Raw genomic sequence first — 25,024 nt, 5'->3', positions numbered from 1 at the left:
TCGACCACCAACCAAGCTCCAAGGGATGCTAAGAAACAAAGCCTCCTATCTTTCCTTCTTCCTCTAACAAGATCCGGCCACCACCAAGCTCCTTGAGATGAAGATAACGCCGGCCACACAAGGAAGAAGAATAGGAGAGGAAGAGGAAGAGAGGGTCAGCCACCACCAAGGAAGAGAGGAATAATAGAAGATCTATTGTTGTGTTATGAGGTGAGGCACCTCTACCATCTCTTTTATATTCCTTGGTTTTGGAAAATAAGGAAAGTTTTAATAAAAACTTCCTTATTTTCTTTGTCATTGAAAGGAAAATTTAATTGATAAAAAAATTTTCCTTTTCTTCTATTAATGGCCGACCACCACCATCTCCTCCAAAAAAGGAAAGTTTTAAACACAAAATTAAAACTTCCTAATTTGGTTCTGGAAATTTTTTTAAAAAAAAAATTCTATTTAAAAAATTCCTTTCATGGTTGGTTATAAAAGGAAATTTTTATAAATTAAAATCTCTCTATTAAAACATGTGGATGATTACAATAAGGAAAATTTTCTCTAAAATTAAAATCTTCCTCTCAATCTACAAATAAGGAAAGATATCAAACATTTCTCTTAATTTTTTATAGAAACTATAAAAGAAAATATTTAATTTTAAAATTATCTTTTAAAATCATGAGAATGGTTACAAAAAAGTAAAATTTTATCAAAAATTAAAATCTTCCTTTTAACTATAAATAAGGAAAGATATCAAATCTTTCTCTTAATCTTTTGTAAAAAGCTATAAAAGGAAATATTTAAATTTTAAACTCTCTTTTAAAACCATGACTTCCATGTAAGGAAAGATTTTAAAATAAACTCCTTTTATTTTTTATATGGCCGACCACCTAAGCTTGGGCTCCAAGCTAGGGCTGATCACACCTCAACCCATCCAAGCCTTATCTTGGCCGACCCTTGCTTGGGCTCCAAGCTTACCTTGGTCGACCACCTAAGGATGGGTGAGAAGGTGGGTATAGGTGGGTATAAGATTTTATAAATAAGAGGTTACGACAGGGATCGAGAGGAGGAATTGGTTTTGTACTCCCGATGAAATTGAGCTTCCCGTGTTCGCCCCGAACACCCAATTCGAGTTCATCAATAATATCTCATTCCACTAAAGAGTTATTATTGAACTACCGCACCAATCCCATATTACTATATGAGCTCCTTCTTATCATGAGTGTGTTAGTCTCCCTGTGTTTAAGATATAGAATGCTCACTAATTAAATGAGTTACTGACAACTCACTTAATTAATATTTAGCTCAAAGAGTAGTACCACTCATCTTCATTGTCATGTCGGACTAAGTCCACCTGTAGGATTTACATGACAATCCTTATGAGCTCCTCAAGGGGACATCATCAACCTAGATTACTAAGACATAGTTTCATTCTATAATCAACAACACACCATATAAATAATACAATTTCCCAACTTATCGGGTCTATTGATTTATCAAACTAAATTGCACCCTTTGATAAATTAAAGAAATGAATATTGAGTATATGTGCTTGTTATTATATCATGATTAAGAGCACACACTTCCATAATAACAAAGGTCTTGTTCTTTTATGCAATCAGTATAAAAAGAAACTACCTCAAATGGTCATACTCAATACATTCAGAGTGTACTAGTGTAATTTTATAGTTAAGATAAACTAATACCAAATTACACTACGATTATTCCAATGGTTTGTTCCTTTTCATCTTAGTCGTGAGCTACTGTTTATAATTTATAAGGAACTGATAACATGATTTTCTGTGTGTGACATCACATACCATATTATCTACAATATAAATTAATTGAACAACTACACTTAGCATATAAATGTAGATATTTGACCAATGTGATTCTTTATTTCAAAATAAATGTTTACAAAAAGCTAGGCTTTTAGTATACACTCTAACACTCGCACCAACACCTTCAGTCATTGAAAGCGCCTTTTGCCTGAAGGTCACGGAGGCGCCTTTAACTCCTGTTGAAGGCGCCTCTAACAGCTCCATAGCTCCACTCTAGCCCTTCCACTGCTCCGATCGCCTATGTTATTTCAGACAACTAAAATAAGGCTCACTCGAACCCAATTTCGACCTTCTCCACGAGCAGGCTTTCGCTCCGGCTTCTCGTCCCTCGAACGTTGCGCACATTCTTCTCATCCATCGGTGTACTCTTCTGCAGCATCTCGTCCCTCAGACGCACCGAGCTCGTTGACTCTCTCCCGTGCCTTCCTTCTCGCTAGCCGCATCTTCCGCTCGACTTTCTGTGCTCCTAAGCTCCTTCACACTTAGACATAGGGATCAGAAAATAACAGGACATAACCTAACTTAGTTGATCACACCAAAAATAACCTTGGGATTCCAAAAATATGTAGATGGTTCGTCCACTTAGCAAGGTAGCAAGATCGACATCCTCTTGATATCACCGCGAGAAGACAAGATGTAATTATTTATACGGTTGGACTATCGGGCTACAAATAATAAAGCCAAATATAAGGCCTTGATAGTGGGCCTGCAGGCAACTCGACATGTAGGAGCCACAAGAGTTCTCATCCATTCGGATTCTCAGTTGAAAGCTCAATACCTATTGTGTACATTTGAGATAAGTAACGCCCCGCTCAAGCAATACATCGAAGCTTTCGAGAAGTTAAAGGCAAGTTTCTAAGAAGTGGTTATACAAAAGATCCTCTGGTCGGACAACTAAGCTGCCGACGAGCTGACTAAGTTAGTCAGTTTATTATCACCAATCGTCATTGATAAGCCTATCAAACAAGTCTCATTGGTAGCACACATCGATAGGACGGACAGAATACTCTTTTCCCATGACTGGAGGACACCACTGATAGAGTTTCTCCGATTAGGAGTCACACCAGCCGATCAGGAGAGAGCTAGTTTGTTGAAAAAAAGGGTCGGGCGGTTCACTCTTATTAGAGACCAATTATATAAAAGAATTTTCTCAAGTCCGCTGCTCAAGTGTGTTAGATCAAAGGACATTGAGTATGTCTTGCAAGACGTTTACCAAGGTTCATGCGGTAGTTATTCGGGCGGCATATCACTGGCCCAAAATATCATGTTGGCGGGGTACTTTTGGCCCACATTGCAAGACGACGCCACTCGGATGATGACCACTTGCTTGTCATGTCATAAGTATCATAATATCCCGCACCGACTCACCGAGGAGATGAAAGCATCCACGGTGTCCTGCCCATTCGACTTGTGGGGCATGGACATCGTTGGACCATTTCCCATGGTGACTGGTCAACGAAGATTTATACTTATGGTAGTAAATTATTTCTTGAAATGGGTGGAGACTGAGCCGCTGGCCAAGATAATCGAGCATATGGTTATCAAATTTATATAACAAAACATCTTATGTCGGTTCAGCATCCCTCGCCAGCTCGTCTCGGACAACAAAAGATAGTTCACAGGATGGAGGCTCAAGGAGTGGTGTGAGGGATATGACATTACACAGGCTTTCATGTTAATGGCATACCCCCAGAGTAACGACCAGGCGAAAGTCACCAACAGGAAAATCCTCAGAGGGTTACGGGCTCAGCTCAACCACGGTGGAGGCAATTGGGCCGATGAACACCCCAGCGTATTATGGGCTCATCGCACCACACCAAGAAAGGTGACCGACATAGCCTCGTTCCATCTAATATACGAGGGTGAAGTGGTGGTTCTAGTGGAAGTCAGAAAAGAATTCAACCGTGTGCAGCTCTACGATGATGAAAATATTGACCAAAGACTCATGGAGCTTGACCTGGTAGATAAAGTACGAAATAAGGTCACTGTCTGTCTGGCTTATAACGTACAGGCAACGCATGAAACAGAGGTACAACTGAAGAGTAATCTTGAGATCATTTCAGGTCGGCGACTTGGTATGCAAAAGAGTGAAGCTGGTCGACGACATCATCAAATTAGAAGTCTTGTGGGGAGGACCCTACAAAGTTATTCAGAAGCTTTTCTCGGGATCTTACTATCTGTAAGATGAAGACGGGAGAAAGCTTGAGCGGTCCTGGACCGCAAACCATCTCCAACCCTATAGAGTCGAGTGAGAGGTGCGTAATTAAATTCAGATAAAATTGTAAAAATGTATGTCCTATAAGTGCAGGGAACAATGAATAAAAATTCTAAGTATTCGAGTCTCTTGTGTTGTTCAATCAAGTTAAAATTTGAGCGGCGACTATAAACACTTGTCTATGAATGCAACAATCGAGCAGTGACTATAAACCCTTGTCTATGAATTCAACAATCGAGCAGTGACTATAAATCCTTGTCTATAAATGCAACAGTTAAGAGACGAGTATAAATCCTTATCTACAAATGCAACAGTCAAGCGGTGACTCTAAACCCTTGTCTACGAATTCAACAGTCGAGCAGCGACTATAAACTCTTGAGTTGATGAAAGCAATAGTCAAACGACGACTATAAACTCTTGAGTCACTGAAAGCAATAGTCGACCGGTGACTATAGACCCTTGAGTCGATGAAAGCAACAGTCGAGCAGTGACTATAAACCCTTGAGTCTATATGCCATCAACAGTCGAGCGACGATTATAAACTCGGAGTCGACGACCACAATCGAGCTGCGGCTATAAACTCGAGAATGAAGTTAGCGGAGAGTCGAGCGGCGACTATAACGCTTATTCTACTACCAATTGACAGATGAGATTTTCAATTATAAAGGTATAGAGGTCGTTTAGCGTATGTTGAAATGAGTAATCAGACGTCTCATTGACTAGTTACATAGACAAGCAGAAGTGCAAGGATCTGTACTTAGAAAATTTTCACGTAGCATAATAAGATGGTTAAAACACTGGACAAGAGCTGAACGACGATGCATGGAAGGACAACGGAAAAATTTAACAGAAATGGAGAAGAGCTGAACGGGCATGCATTCGTTGATACAGAAAAAACTTTATAGAAGAGGAGCACAATAAGCAACTTAAAGTCTAATCAGACGACTTGTTGGTCATCGTGAGAGAGAGATAGCCGCCATCCTTTAGCTGTTGGACGGTCCCATTGATGCAAAAATTGAAGAGGTGAAGCGCCTAATCCGTGAGTCAGTCGTTGAAGGGGTCCGACTGGAGATAATTACGTTTGAAAACTTCAAATCGATCGGGCTCTTTCTCTTGGTAAGCCTTGAAGGCCGCTCGGGATGCCTCCAACTCGATCTTCAGTGAAGTCAACTCAGTATCCTTGGTATCAAGCTGAAGCTTAGTAGCCACTCGCTCCTCGGATCAACTCTCCTATTCGGTCACTAGAGAAGCATTCGCCTCCTTCAAATTTTGGGCCAAGACCCAACCCTTCTTGTTCTTGATATCCAAATCTTTGATGGCTCAAAGCTATCTGGTGTTGGCAGAGTTGATCTTCATCTCAAAGGAATTGGCCTGCTTGGTGAGGCGCTCAAGTTATGAGGCCTACTCGACATTCTTGCTTCTCTTCGCACTGAGTTGCTCGGAGCTCCTTTCTAGGTTGGTCTTCAGTTGAGTCACCTCTACAATTAGTTGTTCAAAATGAGCCCGGGAGGCCTCGGAGGGGCTACTCGGGGTGTGCAACTGTTGGACTTCGTGCTTCAAAAATGTCAACCTCTGGCGCATGGCTAGACTCTCGACCCAGAATTGCAGAAAAAATAAGTTAGTAAGTGTTGATCGGGAAATAAGCAAGTAAACATGAAGGTAGTATGTATACCCCAGTGGTTTTCTGGGTATGGCCATCAGCGAGCTCCACCGGTGAAATGGTCGTCGCACGGGCCGAGCATCGGCCTAAACTTGTGCGAGCGGTCCTTGAATCCTAATCTAGTGTTCGGGGGAGCGAGGTTCAACGTCGTCCAAGTAGCACTATTCATTTGGCAAGTGGATGATGACCGTTATGTGTCTTCGGACGCTCGGACCAGAAGGCTCGGAGGTCGCTTGGCTGGTGGACTTAGGCATGGGGGAAGACCGGATAATGGATACCTAGGCGGCTGGCAAGGAAGAGTGCGGAGGCATATATGCAATGGACAACGTGTATATGGTCCCCGACGGTAACTCGGATAGTGAAGGTGTCCGGTCGGATGACTGGGAAGTAGGAATAGGATGGTCCCCTGCTCGGGAAAGGTGGGTGATGATGTCTCACCCCGCATAGAGGAAGGACGCGAGCCGATACGGGCGGGGATATGCAAGCAGAGATTGTCGATCGGGATGAAGCTTCCTCGTGGTGCCTCTTGCGTCGTTGTATTAGGGGCTCGCTTGAGGTGGCTGACTCCGAGGGCACAACAATCAACAACATAGAAGGCCGATTAGGAAGAAGGTCAGCTGTGGCAGCCGCGGCATTGCTGGCCTTTATACGACTCACTCCGGCCTCACTGCCCATCACGTGGCTCCCTCTAACTTGCCGACCAAATCATTGGATTGGTCGACCGGCTGTAGGTCATGACTTTACAGCTCGGCAATGTCAATGGTGTTAATCTCCACATCCGCGAGCTTGCTCTTGCCACTTTGACGTGCCCTCAACATAATTTAAGTTGCAAAAAAGAAGGAAAATCAGTTAGATTCAAAGATTGAGAAAAGAAAGAGCATACCTAAGGTGAGAGACAGCCACGTTCGGATGAGGCTCAGCCCGAACATGTATAAGACACTCTCCAACAACAACCGATAGATATAATACTTCTGACCAGCCAGGCTGGAAGCTGCTTGGAGATAGTCTGATCGGCCATGATATCTACTGAGTGATGGAGACTTTATCACTTCCATTTGCCAGCTGGTCGGGAAGTTGGACTGATCAGGAAAATGAACAAAAAAATAATGCTCCATCTAGTGCTTATTGGACGACAATATTTTTTCAAAAAACACATAGGCCACTCAAGCTTGGAAAAAAGGACCCTGGCTTGGATGACTTGGAATAATAAAAATAATGGAATATCCAAGGCACTAAAGGAATGTCGTGCAGACGAAATAACACGACTACCCTGCACAGTAACCTAAAGGAGTTTGACACTAATTGGTGCAGGAAAATACGAAAGTATTTACATACAACCGAGAAGAAAGGATGAACAGAAAAACGAAGACCGATGCAAAATTAGTCCTTAAAGAAGGGCAAGAAGCCGACGGGAGGTAGATGAGGCGGGTCATAGGCCGAGGGAATGGTGATTTGATAGTCGGAGGGAAAATGGTAGGTGAATTTCATCTGGTCAATCTCATCCCCATTGAACTTGGGCCTAGTAGAAGTGTACCAAAGTTTGGGGATAAACGCAGGAGGTTGAGGGGAAACAACCATAGAAAACTAAGAAAGAAGTGAATCGCAAACTCAATGAAAGAAAGAAAGGAAAGGCTTATTAAGAAAGGTCATCGGCGAAGAAGGAGAAGAGTCAAAGAACGTGCTCGAAAATGAAATCGCGAGAAAGTATGAAGATGACAGTGAGTGAATAAGGAATTATTGTTAGATTTTGAGGGGTGTCCTAAGACAATTGTCTTATAATTTTTACTAAATATAGATTCACTATTTGAGTGCATATTATATGTTTGATTGTTTTAAACTCATTTACTGAATGCCCTCAATTGAATTCATAACATGTGAGAAATTGTGATTGGAACACAATTAGTGATTATCTCTATATGTGCAATTATAAACGTATTAGAATTTTTCTAGTCATCGAATTAATGCATTCAAACATCATCAATTCTGTAAAGACTAGCACGGGTTATATCTTTAGTTCGCCAAGCATTTGTTTTCTCACTAGCTGGAGACATTGGGATATCGAGAGTTAAATATGGATGCTAGTTATGATAACTAATTCATTGGAGTGACTTATTGTAAGACTTCATATGGTTATATATATATATATATATATATATATATATATATATATATATATATATATATATATATATATATATATATGATCTGGTGATAACCCAGGAGGGCCCACCTCCAAGGAAGTTCAACGCTTGGGTGGTCGTAAAAGTCAAGAGGTGGTCAACTAAGAGACTAGCCAAGCCGGGATGATTGGATATAAGTCAAAATATCCGAAGATGTTTGGATAGCTTACAGAGGATTCACTGCTCCTTACGAGAAGACATATATCCTATGACCACTCGTTATAATTATTACTCAAAGTCTTTGGCCAAAGTATCACATGTTAAGAGTGCGAGACTCTTAGACACATGTACGAGTAATTTGAATCCGTAAAATGAGTAAATATTATTTGAGATAGGTGTGACGTAATCAGTCATGTGGGGACAGACACATAGATCATATCTTGAATCAAGTGGATATAACATCCATCTTCTTATTCGAATAAATGGAAGAAAATTTTTTGTATGGAAAACTTTTCTTAATTTTTAAAACTGCCCTCTCAAGTAAACAAGTAAGCAGGGTTAGAGCTAAAATCGATCATCTCTCATATGGAAAGTAACCGATGGAAAAAAAAGACACAGGTATCTTTTTTATTTATAAAATTACACTATATATCATAAAAAATGACACACATATCTTTTTTTAACTCACAAAAATATACCATATATTTATAAAATACTACATATATCTTATTTTAATTAAAAAATTATACCACATATACTCATCTTTCAAAGCAGGTATAAGAAAGAGATTTCTTCATCGTCCACTCCTACTCCTTCGGGTAAACAAGAGTTATTTTTTTTTAAGAAAATATATAAAGTATTGGGACTTTTATACAATGTTCTTACAATTTGAATATGTCGTCCGTCATTTTCACATACCGTTTTATTCCGATCCGAGACGGCAGACCCTGATAAATATCCACAGCCATTCAATCCGCGAAACCCGTCCCCCCTTGCCACTCTCACCTCGCTCTCTCTCTCTCTCGGCGAGATCTAGGGCTGCTACAGCGCCTTCAATGGCTTCCACAAGTGCTGTTGGCGGCAGTTTTTCCAATTCTCTGAAGCCTCTTCCTCGGAAACCCTCATGTGAGTAAGCGTCTATTGCCTAGAACCGTGGTTGCTGTTTTCCTCTGCGTGTTCATCGGTTTCTTTGATTAGATTCATTCATTGTAAGATGCATGAAGCAATTCCACAGTTTCAAGGTCCACTGTTGCTCAAATTGGATTTTGTTTCCTATTTGCATCACTGCGTTTAGGTTTCTTTCCAGGATTGCCCTTTTTGTTGATATTTTTAGATGCGAAGATGAGATTGGATTGCGCCTCTAGAGTTTCGTATTTATGTTGGTTAATGATTGACTTGTCACTAGAATAGTGTATTTCTCGACTATACTCCCAATTGTTTTTTGAATTCATAAGCGATTTCTTACTAGATGCATATTGTCTAGGCAATGAGTATCTTCATGGATTGGTCCAAACTGACTAGCAATCTAGATCCTGTTGTTTTTAGCAGCCAAAAGTTTTGAGCTTCCCGATAGTAGGTGGTGACCGGAAATCTGTTTCATTGAAATGTTTCAACTGCATTCTGCTTCATGTAAATCATCAAATGATTATACTCGTTTTTTCTTTGAATAATCTCTATGCTTTAATTAGATCCTTTCATTCATTTGAGTAAAACTAACAACTATTATTGATCCATTCAATTCTGCAATAGCATATGTTTGCTCCAGTTTACTGAACTGGCCTAACTGGATGATAGCTTGTGATGTTACTTCTTCTTAAGAACTTATTGTTTGAGATGTTCCACATTCTTGAGTTGTGAATTTGAAGTTTTCAGATTGATTATAACTTTGTTAATCTTTCAGGCTGCCGACTAAATGAAAGTTTGGTACAATGTGTATTATGGTCTCCTAGAAGAAGAGAACAGAAAGTGAAGTCTTTGCGTATATATGCTTTATTTGGAGGAAAGAAAGACAAGAATGAGGACAATGATGCAGCAGCTAAGGTAAGTGAATTGTCATATTATCATCGTCCAATATGAAAAAAGCACAGAGCCAGTTGTTATATTGGTTATCTATGCTTCCTGTAATTGTTGATTTACCACTTGCAAAATTGCAACACAGATTTTTTTTATACCTGCAACAAACATCATCAGTTTAGAGAAATGTTCAACACTTGAAATGTTCCTAGGAGATCCAAATGTGCTAATGGACAGATACTTCAAACACAATACTAATATTATAAGGAACAGATTATTTTCCCTTAGGATACCTATAAAGTTAAGAATGGCTATGCTTCCTCTGCCAAATGATTTGACCCAACCTTCCCATAAGGCATATTTTAATTGTAAAACAAAAGAGGTTAGTATTAATCATAATCTGAGTAAAATTTTGATGGATCAAAATTAAAAAGATTAGAACTCACAAATTACTTTGTTTTTGATAGCATATACGTATGGTTTTATTTATATGTTTTGACAATACAGAAGTGAATTTGTTCAGTCTATTATGAAGTTGGTTAAATCTTTACTCTAATAACTTAGCAGTGGAAGTCCCACTAGTAAAACGAGTGATCAAGGTTGTAATGATTATCACATAAGCTAGCAATGGCCATACTTGATATTCCTCCCGGGATATTTGATAACAGTAGCTCTTCTATCGCTAATGCAACAAACCATAACTATCCCCTTATACATCATGAGATGGTATGGTTGCAAAGACATAAGGACTTGGACAAAGCACTTAGGAGAAGGATACAAATCCTTGCTCTTCCATCATGGATTCTCATTATATAATTCAAGTATGGTTGTATTGGTGTGATATTTTGACTGGGAGGAGCTTCCATTCATGTCAATTCAATTGATCTTTTCATTCTCTTTTATTATTTAATCATCATACTATTTTCTTTGGCATATAAGCTTTTTCAATGCCAATGATTTATGTTTCCTTATGAAAACACTTAAGTTAGCCGACCTCACCTAGTGGGATAAGATTTGGTTGTTGTTGAGGTATGAAAATGCTAAAGTTCTTCATCTCTGCCTAAAGCTTCGGTTTCGAATTACAGTTATGTAGTTTTGCTAGATTCTTGTCCCTGGATCTTTTTGACTCATCTCAAACTACAAAATTAGAATAAAGAAAATCTCATTTATACTCTACATGCAATTATTAACCACATCAAACATTTAAGTTGGTTTTTTTTACTTTCCTCTATTACTTTCCTCTATTTCACAATGGGCATCCTCTTTTACCTTGATTCCATCACTGATGAATTGGAGACTAGTTTAAAAAGTTGTGGAAGCAATGAATTAGAGACTAGCTAACAAAGTAGTGAAAGTTCTCTCGTCATTTTAAATGTGGATAAAAGAAATTGTTATAAATCTCTCTTTCTCGCGCGAAGAATTCAACTTATATGATATATATCATCTCATCTCCACATATTTTGGTGTTTCGAATTACAATTATGTAGTTTTGCTAGATTCTTGTCCCTGGATCTTTTTGACTCATCTCAAACTACAAAATTAGAATAAAGGAAGTCTCATTTATACTCTACATGCAATTATTAACCACATCAAACATTTAAATTGGTTTTTTTTTTTTTTTACTTTCCTCTATTTCACAATGGGCATCCTCTTTTACCTTGATTCCATCACTGATGAATTGGAGACTAGTTTAAAAAGTTGTGGAAGTAATGAATTAGAGACTAGCTAACAAAGTAGTGAAAGTTCTCTCGTCATATTAAATGTGGATAAAAAAAATTGTTATAAATCTCTCTTTCTCGTGTGAAGAATTCAACTTATATGATATATATCATCTCATCTCCACATATTTTGGTGTTTCGAAAATGAAAAAGAGGAAAAGAGATATTGGAGAGTGAAGATATTGAAGGGATAACTGTTCGGATCCCTTATTGCATAAACTCCTCATCTTTTGCCATGATCACTAGTTTAACATTATAAAAAGGACAACATGCTCTGGGCTAGGGATTGAAAAGTCTAGGACATAAAGATTGATACCAACCTAGAGCATCCTTTGCTCCTTTTATAATTTTGAAGCTGTAATCTTATTCCGGTGAGAGATGAGGACTTCATGCAGTTAGTTGGGAGATTTGAATAGTTATCCCTTTCCTATTTTCACTTTTGACTCTCTTTTCTCTTGTTTTATAAAATTTATATATTATTATTGTTATAATTTTATTTTTGAAATAATGAAATATGAGAAGATATCATGATATCCATCTTATTAGTGAAATTCTTCAAACAAGAAGCCCTTGGGGCTACGATGCAGCGGAAAGGCACCAAGTTGTTACTCAGGTATCCGTAGTTTGATCCCAGCTACGACGCATTTGCAGGGATTTTTCCTCCAAATGGGGAGCGCAATCACGTGATGTTGAGCTTTTTGGGCCGCTCGCCAAGTTGTTATTTTGCAAGCTTACTAGCTTTTAGTGTTAAAATCTTAACGTGAGTAATAATGATTGAGGGCCATACTAGCTGGCCTGATACGCGCTAACAAACTGATGAACCAAAATTCAAGTATGCTACCCCAACAATACATGTTTGTACTTTGTACTGCATAATAAATTTGCAACTGTAACTATATCTAGCATCCACGTCGGAAACTTGCACTTGGAATTGTTCTACTAAAACAATTCTTAACTTGCACATGCAATATCTGTTCTTGTTTATTCTTATTGATATTCCTAGTAGCTCAATGAAGGAGAGCTTTGGTGCAAGGGTAAAATTAATGCCGTGTGACCTAGAGATTACTGGTTCGAGTTTCAAAAACAACCTCTTGCAAAGTAGGGTAAGGCTGCGTATAATAGATCCTTCTCTAGAACCCATATTAGTGGGAGCTTCGTGCATGGGTTGTCCTTTAATTCCTTGTAGCTCAGTCTGAATACATATTTTACAAGAGAGTATCTCAAATTTCAAATTTTGAATTGGCTATTTATCCCCATTACAGGCAGGTCTGATGGGGAACATGCAGAATTTGTATGAGACTGTTAAGAAAGCCCAGATGGTAGTCCAAGTAGAAGCTGTTCGTGTACAAAAGGAGCTTGAAGCGTATGAGCTGGCTACTATTTTACACAATTATCCTTTCTGTTTGTGTAGCTTTAACACTTGATGTGCTCCCTTTTTCTTTTGCAGTGCAGAATTTGAAGGTTATTGTGAAGGTGAGCTAATCAAGGTATGATTTGCTAATTGTTCATGTTCTTCCTTGCAGATTTTGCATGTGGACATGTGTAATGTGTATTTGATGTCATTTATTATTTGAAATTCCAAAACTTAACCGTCGCTTAAACATTTATATATTGGCTTATTGTATATTGAAGGTAACATATCAAGACTAGTATTATGTTTTAATTGACAAAAATATAAATGGAATTGATTCCATTATCCCTCGTGGAGAAATAACATCAACAATGAGAGTGTGGATGCATCAGATCACTTCCACTAGTATTCCCCATTTCTAGATAATTAGAATCAATCTGATCACTACCACAGTTATCAGAAACTACATCTCTAGAGAATCTTGTGTCGAAAGTTCTGCTGTACCCAATATTAACTAAGTTACCTTATCAAGGTCATGGCTAGACATACCTAGGTAGTATTCTAAAATAATCACTTCTACATACCTTCTTTGTTTTCTTTCTTTCTTTTTGGGTTTATCTTATCTTAATCAATCTGAATTCTTTCTTAATTTTACTGCTGAAACAGTTCTTTTTTTCTAAATTGTTGAAAATTGCTCCAGTTGCTCAAATTAATTCATAATATAGTCATTGAATGGGAAGAGTTTTTTTTCCATATAATGTTCTACAGATTCTAAGAAACATAATCTAGGTTCTAGCTGTTTTGTCATCTAGCTGCCTAACATCTTAATTTTCAGGATGGTAGATTCAGTATTGTAGTGTAGTGGAATGCAACCATCGATTTTAGATTGACTTTTATTTTTTGTCTGCTTGTACTTTACCATTTATTCCGGTAGATGGAGAGTAATGAAATCAATTTGTTAAACTTACAATTTTTTTTTTTTTTGAATTTTCTTTCCAGGCAACGCTTTCTGGAAACCAACAGCCTATACGCATTGAAATCACAGAGGCTGCCATGGAGTTGGGTTCTGAAGTAAGTTGGAATTCTTAGTCCAAAGCATGATAGCTTTTCTCAGATGAATTGTTTTCTACTGGTCGAGTGCTATAGTGGTTGTTTCTATAGTGACAACTTCCATTGAGTTTCTATAGTGATTTCTTGGGTGTGGTAAAATTTGCAGTAGTTTAATACTTTTGAATGGGAAATTATCTGCAGAAGCTCTCTTTGCTTGTGACCGAAGCATACAAGGACGCCCATAAGAAAAGCGTTCAGGTTAAATCCATTTTTGGTATAAGTGACATTCATCTCTGAATATCTCAGATCTTACTCAGAACTGTTTTTCAGGCTATGAAAGAGAGAATGAATAATCTTGCCCAGAGCTTGGGGATGCCACCAGGCCTCATGAAGCAATGAGACTGTTTCACAGTTCGCTGCCGCTGCTTTTGTACCCGACACATTTCCATGGTTCACTAACAAACAGCACACTGTGCTGGAGTTCCAACGTTCTTGTATTGCAAAATAGAAGCCAAAGGAAGATTCATATCCATCTCTTCCGCTGTGTTTGTTTGTCATGAATTCACACACCCAATCTCGAACGCCTTATGTTTATTGTTCCATAAATCATACTAGTTGTCGACAAGGTTGAATACTTTGAGTATTGAGTTTGAAGCATGTGTCTACTGGCCAATCGGCGGCCGCTCACATAGAGGTATCTATGTCTTTTCCTCATATCTAGTCTTATATAGCCATAGAAACAATCAAATCAATAGCAACTCATTGAGACATAAAACCACTTTTTATATGCTGATTAATTCAATGTGATAATGAGAGAGCTTGACATCGAGATATGTTGTTGATGACCACTTAAAGAAAGCTCCAAGCAATGCCTTTAGATCTAGCCTTACTTGAGATGATTAGTTCATATATGTGCATACGAAAGTTGGCCATCATATATTTATGTATTCAATCATTGGTAATCACTATCATATAGACACATTTAATGATGGAACATTTTTATTTGTGGTATTTTATTTTATTTTATTACTTGCATAAGAATGATACCGTCTATGAGAGCAGATCTAAATTACGGATCAGGGGATGGTCCATTACATGTGGACTTTTGATTTAGATGGATCCCGCCTATTTAAAGATGGGGTTTATCTAAATCAAAGATCCTCATCAGTGGATCATTATTTGCGGACATGAGGATCCTTGTTGACCGTCTATTAGATCAGATGTCTAAATATTTTTATCCTTTATTCATTTGAAGGTGATCAGATTTGGGCTCATGGAAATTATTCATCGGCCAATTAGATATTTATGGTATTGTGGGGAAATCGAATCGTTAATGTTTGAGAAATTCATCCGTTTTCCATCGTATCAACATAAGAATGATACAATAACTATTGAAAGTCATGAAGCGAATCTAATGAAATTTAAAATAATAAACATATATTTTTCAATATTCAAATAATAATAGTAAATGTTATTATTTATTATTATAATAATTTTAAATATTTACGGCTGGTGTGTGATTGTGGATTCTGCATCGCCTTGTTTTTTTTACCGGGACAGATAAAGTTAAACCGATAGCAAACAAAAGCGACGCTGCCACGTCATTTAATTCTGACACGTGGACAGACCCCACTGCTATGAGCTCGTGGGGCCCTCCTCCCCCTGCATCCTCTGACTTTGATGGGATGCATGCATGCTCCATCAACTCGTGTGGCGCCAAACTTGTGACAAGATACGTGGGCCCCATAAGCTCCTGATTTCAAAGTGGAAAAAAAGACAAGGAAAAGGAAATAGAAAAGAAAATTCTAAACACCTTAGGAAACATAAGGAAAAAAATAAAAATAAAAAAAGACAAGCCGTGGTCGTGCGAACTTTAGACGACCTCGTGTAGGGTCACGGACCAAGTATGTCAATATTCAACTGTCCGACCATTGTGTTTTTTTTTATCTCAATGATTTAACGGTTGAATATAAATTAATTATTTTTTAATTATTTAACAGTTAATTATAAATTAATTTTATAATTTTATGTAACCTAAGTATGAACTATAAAAACATTTGAAGTAAATATAATCATCTTTTTATTACGACACGAATTATGATAATATGTGGTGACCTCATACGAACAATCAACTATGATCGTGTCAGATGATTTCATGGGACCATCATCCATAGTCATGTAAGAGCATTTTCAATATGATCTCATGGGTTATCCGAGTTAATAATAGGTGGTTCGTTTATCATTTGAGGATACGGGATCGAATCACGGGGCTGTCGGAGTATAAATCCTCGGATCCTATGTACCTCACTCCACCTATCACTTGTTCGTTCAGCTCCCATGATTTATTTCTCTCATGATGACCTGAGATCGAATACGACGAAAATATCGAGGATGAATGATTTCATCTTTTACACGTAAGAGTATTTTCAACTGTGATAGAGTGTCATGTCAACATCATGTCTAAATTAAAAAAATTTATTCATCTTTCTACCATAAAAAAATCTCTCACCAATTCCTTTACAAGTCCGGCATTTTCTTACAACTCATTTTCTTTTAATTTTTTTAAATAAAAACTAAAATATAAAAAAAAATATTTTTATTAAAAAGAGAGGGAGCGGAGGAGCTCTCTTAACACTGCCCCATTAGAAATGGAAGATGCTTTAGAGCTCAGTCGCAAGTTGAGAGAAATTCGAAGGAGTTAGGAAATTACTTCGGTCTAATTCGGAGAGATGAAAAAATAATCGAAATAATCCATACAATGTATGGATTTACAAATTCGTCTGACCATTAGGTCTTCTGTACGAAGTAAAATTTTATATCATTAGAAATCTTTTCATAATTTTTATTTCCTTCCTTTTCTTAAATTTATCATCATTTTAATTTTTATCACGTACTTGATATGTTAATTAATGGACATCTAATAATAATAATAATGATAATTGAGTACCTGATAATAAACCATTTAAATTACATTGAATAATCGCATTTGATAATAACAATAATAATTAATAATAAAACTAGAGAATGTCCATCCGTTCAATTATTGCATCGACGAATAAATGAAAAAAGACAAGTCGGCAACAATTCTGCCTTTCCGCTCTGATTTTATAAAACAATATATATTTTAAAATTTGCATAAAAATTCCCAATACGATTTTAATCATCCTTGTTGCCCTAATTCATATATTATAATAAGTAGTCTCCTCGGACGAGTCTAATGATTAATCCATGAGATATTGTCATTATAAGATCTGAGATTTAAATTTTGACAAAATCGAGATAAATACTTCTTTTATGTGCTAGTCACTATTCCAGAAGTTAGTAGCCGTCTGTGATTTATCTCCTCCGTGTTGACCCTGGAACGAGTTAACGGGACGTTAGGGGTAAACATATTCATTTTTTGCCATTGTATATTATCATATATAATATAATTTCAAACTCTTCTCTTATTTATTATCCTAAGCATCCTAGGACTGTACCATACTTATAAGATAGCACAAAGATTTTACTATCTGATCCAATAATGATACGTAGAGGAAAAAAAATTTTAAAAAAAATTCAAGAATAGACATATAAATTTATGATCTATCATTTTTACTTTCGTGACCATATTATTTTATGTATTTATTCCTAAATTTTTTCTTAAGATTTTTTTCTCTATAAATTATTTTTCTTATCTAATTACCCGTGGTAATTTTGAACCATAATAATTTTATTTTATTATATTATCATAATTACAAAATAAAAAAAACTTATTATTATTATTTTAAAAACAAACTCCAAAGAAGAGGCACATGTTACCATACCCAAACCCTAGCGAGAACAGATAAGTATGCTCTAAAGAATTAAAGGTGGTCAAGGGACGACGACACATGCATCCAACAACATAACATTTGAACACAAAGACTAAATAACACGAAGAGCACAATTTTCAAGAAAGGCATGAAGTTTGACTGAAGGGGAAAAAATGCGAGAGACAGATAGTAATAAATAAATAAATAAAATAAAATAAAAAAACATGTATTCGGAGAGGATAAGAACAAGGAGATGTGTTGAAGGGGGGGTGTCAGTGCCCTAGATTTAGCCCTAGCAATGCCATTTGTAAAAATCTTGCACTTTCCACATTTATGGTTATTGAGAATTTTTAGGGGTTCACTTCACCAAATTCATAAAAATGATGATGTTTATGGAGGAATAATTTCAATGAGGTAATGAAAATTTTAAGGTTTTAGGGGAAAAAAATATGGGTTTAAGTTGATTAGTTAGATGAATCTAGGTGTTAATGGTCGTGAGTTAGTGGTAGTCGTATATTAAAAATGATGATGTTTAAGGTTTAGGGTTTAAAAATAATTTAGAATGAGGTAATGAAAAATTGTAGGGTCTAGGGGAAAAAAAGATAGGTTTAAGTTGATTAGATAATGATCGTGAATTAGGGATAGTCTTCTTTCACATACAAATGATGATGTTTATCGAGAAATAATTTAGAATGAGATAATGAAAATTTGAGGTTTCTAAGTAGAAAAAAAAAAAGAGAGATAGCTAGGTTTAAGTCTATTAGTTGATGAAGATCGAATTGTTAATGGTCTTATTTCACGGATGACCAATGATTAAAAGAGAGAGTACTATAGATGAATTGAAGCACGTTTAGAATTTGGAGGATAGTTTTTTCTTTAGTTAGATGCCGCCTTGAGAGGATGAATTACTTGGCCTTTTATACCGGAGGAGTTAAAAGGTTAGGTCAAAGTGTCTATTTCTCAACTTGCCAATCGATTGGTGTGGCCTCACTATGATCAAAGATGCATGGAGGAGAAACACTTCCCAAGTCTCATTCGACACACACCGAATGCAACCCGACTATAGTTACAACAATTGTATGATATCACCTTGGTATTTACATGTCACGCAAAGCATGTTTAAGATTGCAAATATCTTCAATAGAGCATTATTCAAATGATATAGTACTTGATCGATAGTCATTCAGAATGGAGGGATCATAGACCTTGTTACCTACTAAGATCTTGAGGTATAATATAATTAGATTAATTAGCTATAATCTATGCCCAAAATGGACCTAAATTATATTTCATTAATTATTGGTACTTTATACTAATTAGATATATATTTTTCATGTCCTTAATTAGAGACTAAATCATTTTAAATAACTAACTAATTATTAATCTTAATCACTTGAATGGTCCTAGACCTTTAAATTAATTAACAATTAACTTTCACTCATTTCTCATGAGTGACCTACCACTTCTTATAAATAAATTTAATTATATTACACTTTAACTCCCTAAAATGAGAAGTTAAAAAATGTTTTATTATAATATATTATATTTATATATATATTTTTTAAAATTAATTAATTAATTAATCACAAACCATCTAATCATTATATTCTCGATCATCAAAAATTCAAAATTAAACTCAAATTTTAAATATTATATATTTATTTATATATTAATATATTATATATATGTTCTCCTACCCCACGCACACTCTATTTATAGAGTCCCTTCCTCACAAGTTTGGACACAACTTGGTACATAAGAAGAGATAGTAAGGATGATAAGGGTGAGGGAGTTCGAAATGGAGAAGGACTTGAAGACGGTGGAGGAGTTGGAGCGCCGGTGTGACGTTGGTCCTATGGTTGATGTCGGTGGCACGAAGAAGGAAAATGAGAAGAAAGAGAAGAAGAAGAAAAAGAGCCTCTCTATATTCGTAGACTTGTTGGGTGATCCATTGTCTCAAGTCCGTCATTGCCCTGATCATGTCATGCTTGTAAGCTCATAATTGTACATTTTGCTCTTTGCATGATATTGTTTGAGCTTAACTTTATTGATCAATACGACATGATTTTCGTTAGGTGGCCGAGTGGGGAGAGAAGAAAGAGATGGTGGGGGTGATACGAGCATGTATTAAGATGGTGACAAGAGGAAAGGATTCCATCTATGTCAAAGTAGCTTACATTCTCGGCCTCCGAGTCTCCCCTCATCATCGGTGAGTCACTCACTTGACCGAGTAAAGTTAGTCGCAAATCCTTGATTTACTATGGATTAAAGTTTAAACATTAGGGGTGTATGAGTAAATATCTAAGTGGCTAATCTAGAAATATTTAGAATTATTGGTGGGAATTTAATTTGGAGGAAATGGACAAAAATATTGTGGTGAAGTTTTAATATTTTCCTACTGTTTTGTTTGGTCTATTTCGAGTCAAATTCCTATTGATGAACAAGTGTACGGGTTCAGTGTCGGTGTCTGCTTTCTGTTTTCTTATAAAAAGCAGTAAATATATGACATTGGACTCTTTATTTGAAAATAAGCCTATATATATATATATATAATGGTTTGTTTTTATGTTATGAGGAGTTAATTGTATTTTGATAATATATTAGGATTAAAGTCAAATAATTCTTTCGTTGTTGGGGTTTATGGTTAATTGTGATGACTCGGTTGTACTGACTCGGTTGGGGTCCGAATATGTGTGGTGCAGGCGACTCGGGATCGGGACGAAGCTGGTGGAGGGGGCGGAGTGGTGGAGCGCCGCCCGAGGGGCGGAGTACGCCTACATGGCCACTGACGGCGCCAACGCCGCCTCTATAAACCTATTCACTGGCCGCCTCGCCTACGCCCGGTTCCGCTCCCCCGCCCTCCTGGCGCACCCCGTCCACGCCCACCGCCTCCCCCTCTCCTCCTCCGACACCGTCCTACACCTCCCTCCGCGCGCCGCCGCCGCCCTCTATGAACGAATCTTCCCGCCTTCGGCCGTTGAGTTCCTCCCTGCCGACTTTCCCGCCCTCCTCTCCCACCCCCTCACCATCGGCACTTTCCTCGCCGTCCCCTCTTCATCCGCAGCCGGTGCCGGTGTCGCTGCCGGCGAGGTACCTGCGACGTCGTTCGCGGTGATGAGCCTGTGGGACTCGACGCGGGTGCTCCGCCTTCGGGTGGCGGGGGCGCCAGCTGCAGCGCGTGCGGCTCTGGCGGTGCTGCGGGCAGTGGACGGCGGCGCGCCGTGGCTGAGGGTGCCGTCCGTACGCGACTTCTTTCGCCCGTTCGGGGTCTACTTGATGTACGGCCTTCACATGTCCGGCAGGGAGGGGCCGCGGCTGATGCGGCGGCTGTGCCGCGTGGCGCACAACGCGGCCGTCAGCGACGGCAACTGCGCCGCCGTGGTGGCGGAGGTGGGACCCGGCGACCCGGTGCGGGCTGCCGTGCCTTACTGGAAGCGCTTCTCCTACGATGAGGACGTCTGGTGCATGAAGAGGCTACTCGGCCACAGCGACGGCGTCGGCGTCGGCGATGACTGGCTGGCGGCGCAGCCGGCCACGGAGGTCATTTTCGTGGACCCGCGCGAGTTTTGAATATATATATATATATATAATTAATATAAAATTAAGTTAATAATGCTTTTAATTATCTTAATTATGCATGTCTTCTCTCCATTTTGGTGTAAATATCTTGAAGGAGACTGCCAAGTGTATTCTTAATGTTTCACTACATAATTAATTAATCTATTAAGTTGTTTCGTTAAGAACATTTTTCTCAATTTTCCATTCATTACAAAACTTTGTAGTTAGTTATACAACAAAATTCTAGATGTTTATAGTGGCAGAAAATAAAAAACTATAATAGATTTATTAAATATTAAAAGTTTAAATAAACCAAACAATTATCTCTACATCTTATTTTATTTTATTTTTTATTCACACAAAATAGGTGAAAATTTGTAAATGAAGTAGATGCATCATGCTAGTCAAAAGGCAGTAGTAGAACTTCATGTTTGTTTTATTTTGCTTCTTAAATGTAATTGAATCTATATTAATTGGAATCAAAATTATATATATTAATGAATTTAATTAATTAATTTTGAAGTGGATAAGTATTTATTTTATATAATTTATTTTTTGTTCGTTTATTTATTTATTTATATTATAACAACAAGAAGGACGAAAAAAGAAATTCAACGACCAAATTAATTAAAAACGGTGGACAAAACAAACCAGATCCCGGTTTTATCCAATTCCGACGAATCAGAGCCCGTAGAAGCAGGGCCCCACTGGCCGCGAGTAGTCCCATCGAGCACCTGCATATGAAGCCAAAAGCCCGCAATTAGATTAAATGGGAAATTGTCATTTTACCTCCAAATTTTATCGAAATGATAAAGATTGTTAAGTCCACTTGGCATATTACCAATACTAAACGGTTAAAATGTAAAATGGCGGCTTCAGATATATCAAGGGTACTATCATAATTTTAGAAGATCACTGTATGTTGAAGTAGAAATGAAATTAGGAGGACGGAAATGTCAAACGAGAGTCATCGACCGGTTTGATTCGAGTTGGACTAGGCAGGCGAATAGTACTCAACAACAGCAGCACCTGCAGAGTAGTAGTAATAGTACACTAATCATGCTTGACATGAAAACATCTTCTGCATCTTAAAGCTTGGAATCCAGGACAATGGGAGAAGAAAACAATCCAAATAGTTACGAAAAACACAGCATCAACATCGACCCCCTTACTCTTGCTCCGCATCCGAATTGTCGATTCTATGCAGAGATTTCATTGGGATCGCGTGTGTGCGCTGTGTTAAACTCCAAGGCACTTAGGCTATTGGTTGTGCTTAGAGTTGTAAGTTACATAGTCACGCTAAAGCACCCGCGGATAAGTGCCCGGAGAAGACATGGGCAATGAGATCAATTCGGTGTCGTAATTGGTTGGAATCTTGCCATCGTGCATCATCTGAGTATCCTTTGAGAGTGTGTTTGGCTAAACAGACTTGCTCGTAGATTGACACAATACTTTTTAAGTGCTAGTCAATGGATTATAAGCACTTTTAAACCCTAGTCATTTGTGTTAAATCGGGATCACTTCAGCTGAGAGAAGGAAGAACATGAGACTGGGAAAAAACCAAATGAAAGCATAAAGTTGATAATCTGACAGTGGAAGGAAAAGAGACGAGAAGAACCGAAAAGGCCAAATTACCTCTATTATTGATCGACCGCCTTCCGCGCTATTTCCTGATCCACATGTTCCCTATTCAGATCAATCAATACTACACAACATCATCTGCATCAAAAACTATGAACATATGGACCCTAGTTCAGCTCATGAATTAGTAGAAACCCAACTTGATTCTCCAGTCATTAGCTCTAACATTCCTGATCTACTAAACTGCCATTGCAGGTTATTTCCTTCTCCACTAAAGTGAAAAGTAAGGATTTCTATTTCTCATCCAAGATTCTCCATAATATTATGTCATTAACTTATTTCAAATAAACTGAAAGTTTTTATGCATGAGCAGTGTACCAGAGAATGTCAAGGAACAGTACAAAGTAAAGTCTACTATGACAGATTCATATAATAGGCAAGAACTATAAAGAACAGATTTGCACCTTAACTTTCTTTCTTGGCACCTCACTGGATCTCAATTTTCATGGAGAGTATCAATCCATGAGCCTGAGCACACAGCACAGTCTAGTTCATGTCACCAAAGTAGTCAGATACAGATTTCAGAAAGAGAACAAAAGAATTCTCTGTAACAACTTTAGGTCTCAAACCGAAAGGGAATAAATTTAAGGCAGGTGCTGATACAACATCATTAAGCTATCCACTTTGCATAAGTTTATATAAATAAAGTTTATGACCTTTCTGCTGTTACTAGAAAACAGCAAACAAGGAAAAGAAAAAAAAATGTGAGGGAGGAGAGCCATGTTTCCAGTTCTAAGTTCGAACATTTACCTTTATTCTCATTCCCACATCATGATATAATTATGTTCCTGCACACGGAACCCAGAAGAAGGTACCCTTGGATTGGGGATAAGGCCTGTGTATATTGTAGATCGAAAGGAAGTTTGGATAGGAATAAAAGTTGGTTTAGCTGCTGCTTTTAAGAGGGGGATTGGAACAATGAAAATACTGAAACAAAAACAGTGCTGATTAAGTAAAGGATTGAGCGCAGTGATAAGACTTGGCTGTGATAGTACCAAGGGAAGAATCTGAGGTAGTATCAACTCATGGCATCCAGTGCAGATCACATGACCAGTTTGAGGATAAAGGAGGTGAAGCACGTTTCAGGTTTTGATTTGCAACTGGTCATGACTAAGATCCTGTTTGTACAATCTAAAGAGATGAGTTTACGAGGGCAGAATTGCTAAAGGAAGAGCTTGGTCATCTGGTTGTCCTTGAATTGCCTGTTTACGTCATTTGATGGATCTTGAACCCTAATGTTCTTCATAGACTAAAAGATAAATGGGTATCTATTTACAAGACCTACATCCTTGTGTTTCACTATGTCTAAGTTGCAACAGTCAAGGAGCTATCATCACTAACTTTTGACAGGAAAAGTATTTCATGATCAGTAAAATGTCATGTAACACTGAGTTTAGAATAAATGCACACTATTTCTAGTTCAAGCATGTGATGATGCAGAAATTATCAATCTACATAAAAATGTAATTGCAAAGTATGATTCTTACCATCAAATAGGAAGGAACAGCAAAGGATCTTCATTCGATCTTGTGTATTCTACAACAGAAAGCTTTATCTGTAAAACTACATGAAACAACTTTTTTATAGATTACTCAAGAGCAAATTGATTTCCTCATTCCTAGGAAATTGACAGTAAGCAACCAAGTCTCAAGTGTTTTGAGAGATCCAAAGGTTAAAAGATCATCCATTCTTTGTTCTACAACAGAGGTTTTATTGTGTAAAACTACATGAACCACTTTTCTACAGATTACTTAAAGAGCAAATTGCTTTCCTCTTATTCCTAAGAAAATGACAGTTTGCACCTAAGTTTGCATTTCTTGTGAGATCCAAAGGTCAACAGACCATCATCCAAGTTTGTATATTCAACAACAGAAGTTAATGTAGAATTAAATGAAACAACTTTTCTACACCTTATGCCACTAACAATAAGATGACTGAAGCTCATTAATATGATACAACTTGCAAAGAATGCAGCACCATTTGAGAAAACAGAAGAAAGCATTCCACTTCATTTGAATTGTAGCAAGAGTTCGGTCTCATGTGAATAACTAGTAGCAGCAGAGAATTAAACTCATAGG

The 25,024-nt window shown here is 37.6% G+C and overlaps 2 protein-coding genes across 2 annotated transcripts; both read left to right on the top strand.

Annotated features, from left to right (window-relative positions):
* The first annotated feature begins 8,793 nt into the window (after positions 1-8,793).
* On the top strand, positions 8,794-14,578 carry LOC122043141 (nucleoid-associated protein At4g30620, chloroplastic-like). Its single transcript, XM_042603622.1, has 7 exons — positions 8,794-8,946; positions 9,722-9,861; positions 12,815-12,915; positions 13,000-13,039; positions 13,903-13,974; positions 14,155-14,211; positions 14,284-14,578. Exons 1-7 carry the CDS (start codon positions 8,877-8,879, stop codon positions 14,350-14,352), a joined length of 549 nt encoding a protein of 182 aa, XP_042459556.1. The 5' UTR covers positions 8,794-8,876; the 3' UTR covers positions 14,353-14,578.
* A 4,913-nt stretch (positions 14,579-19,491) lies between these two features.
* On the top strand, positions 19,492-21,484 carry LOC122040257 (probable N-acetyltransferase HLS1-like). Its single transcript, XM_042599588.1, has 3 exons — positions 19,492-19,737; positions 19,823-19,956; positions 20,450-21,484. The coding sequence occupies exons 1-3, from the start codon at positions 19,522-19,524 to the stop codon at positions 21,315-21,317; spliced, it is 1,218 nt and encodes a 405-aa protein (XP_042455522.1). The 5' UTR covers positions 19,492-19,521; the 3' UTR covers positions 21,318-21,484.
* Positions 21,485-25,024: the final 3,540 nt, after the last annotated feature.

The sequence above is a fragment of the Zingiber officinale genome, chromosome 2A (genome assembly GCF_018446385.1).
Source record: "Zingiber officinale cultivar Zhangliang chromosome 2A, Zo_v1.1, whole genome shotgun sequence".
NCBI classification, from domain to species: Eukaryota; Viridiplantae; Streptophyta; class Magnoliopsida; order Zingiberales; family Zingiberaceae; genus Zingiber; species Zingiber officinale.
The sequence above is the reverse complement of the archived record's forward strand: the minus strand, read 5'-3'. Positions and strand labels throughout refer to the sequence as shown.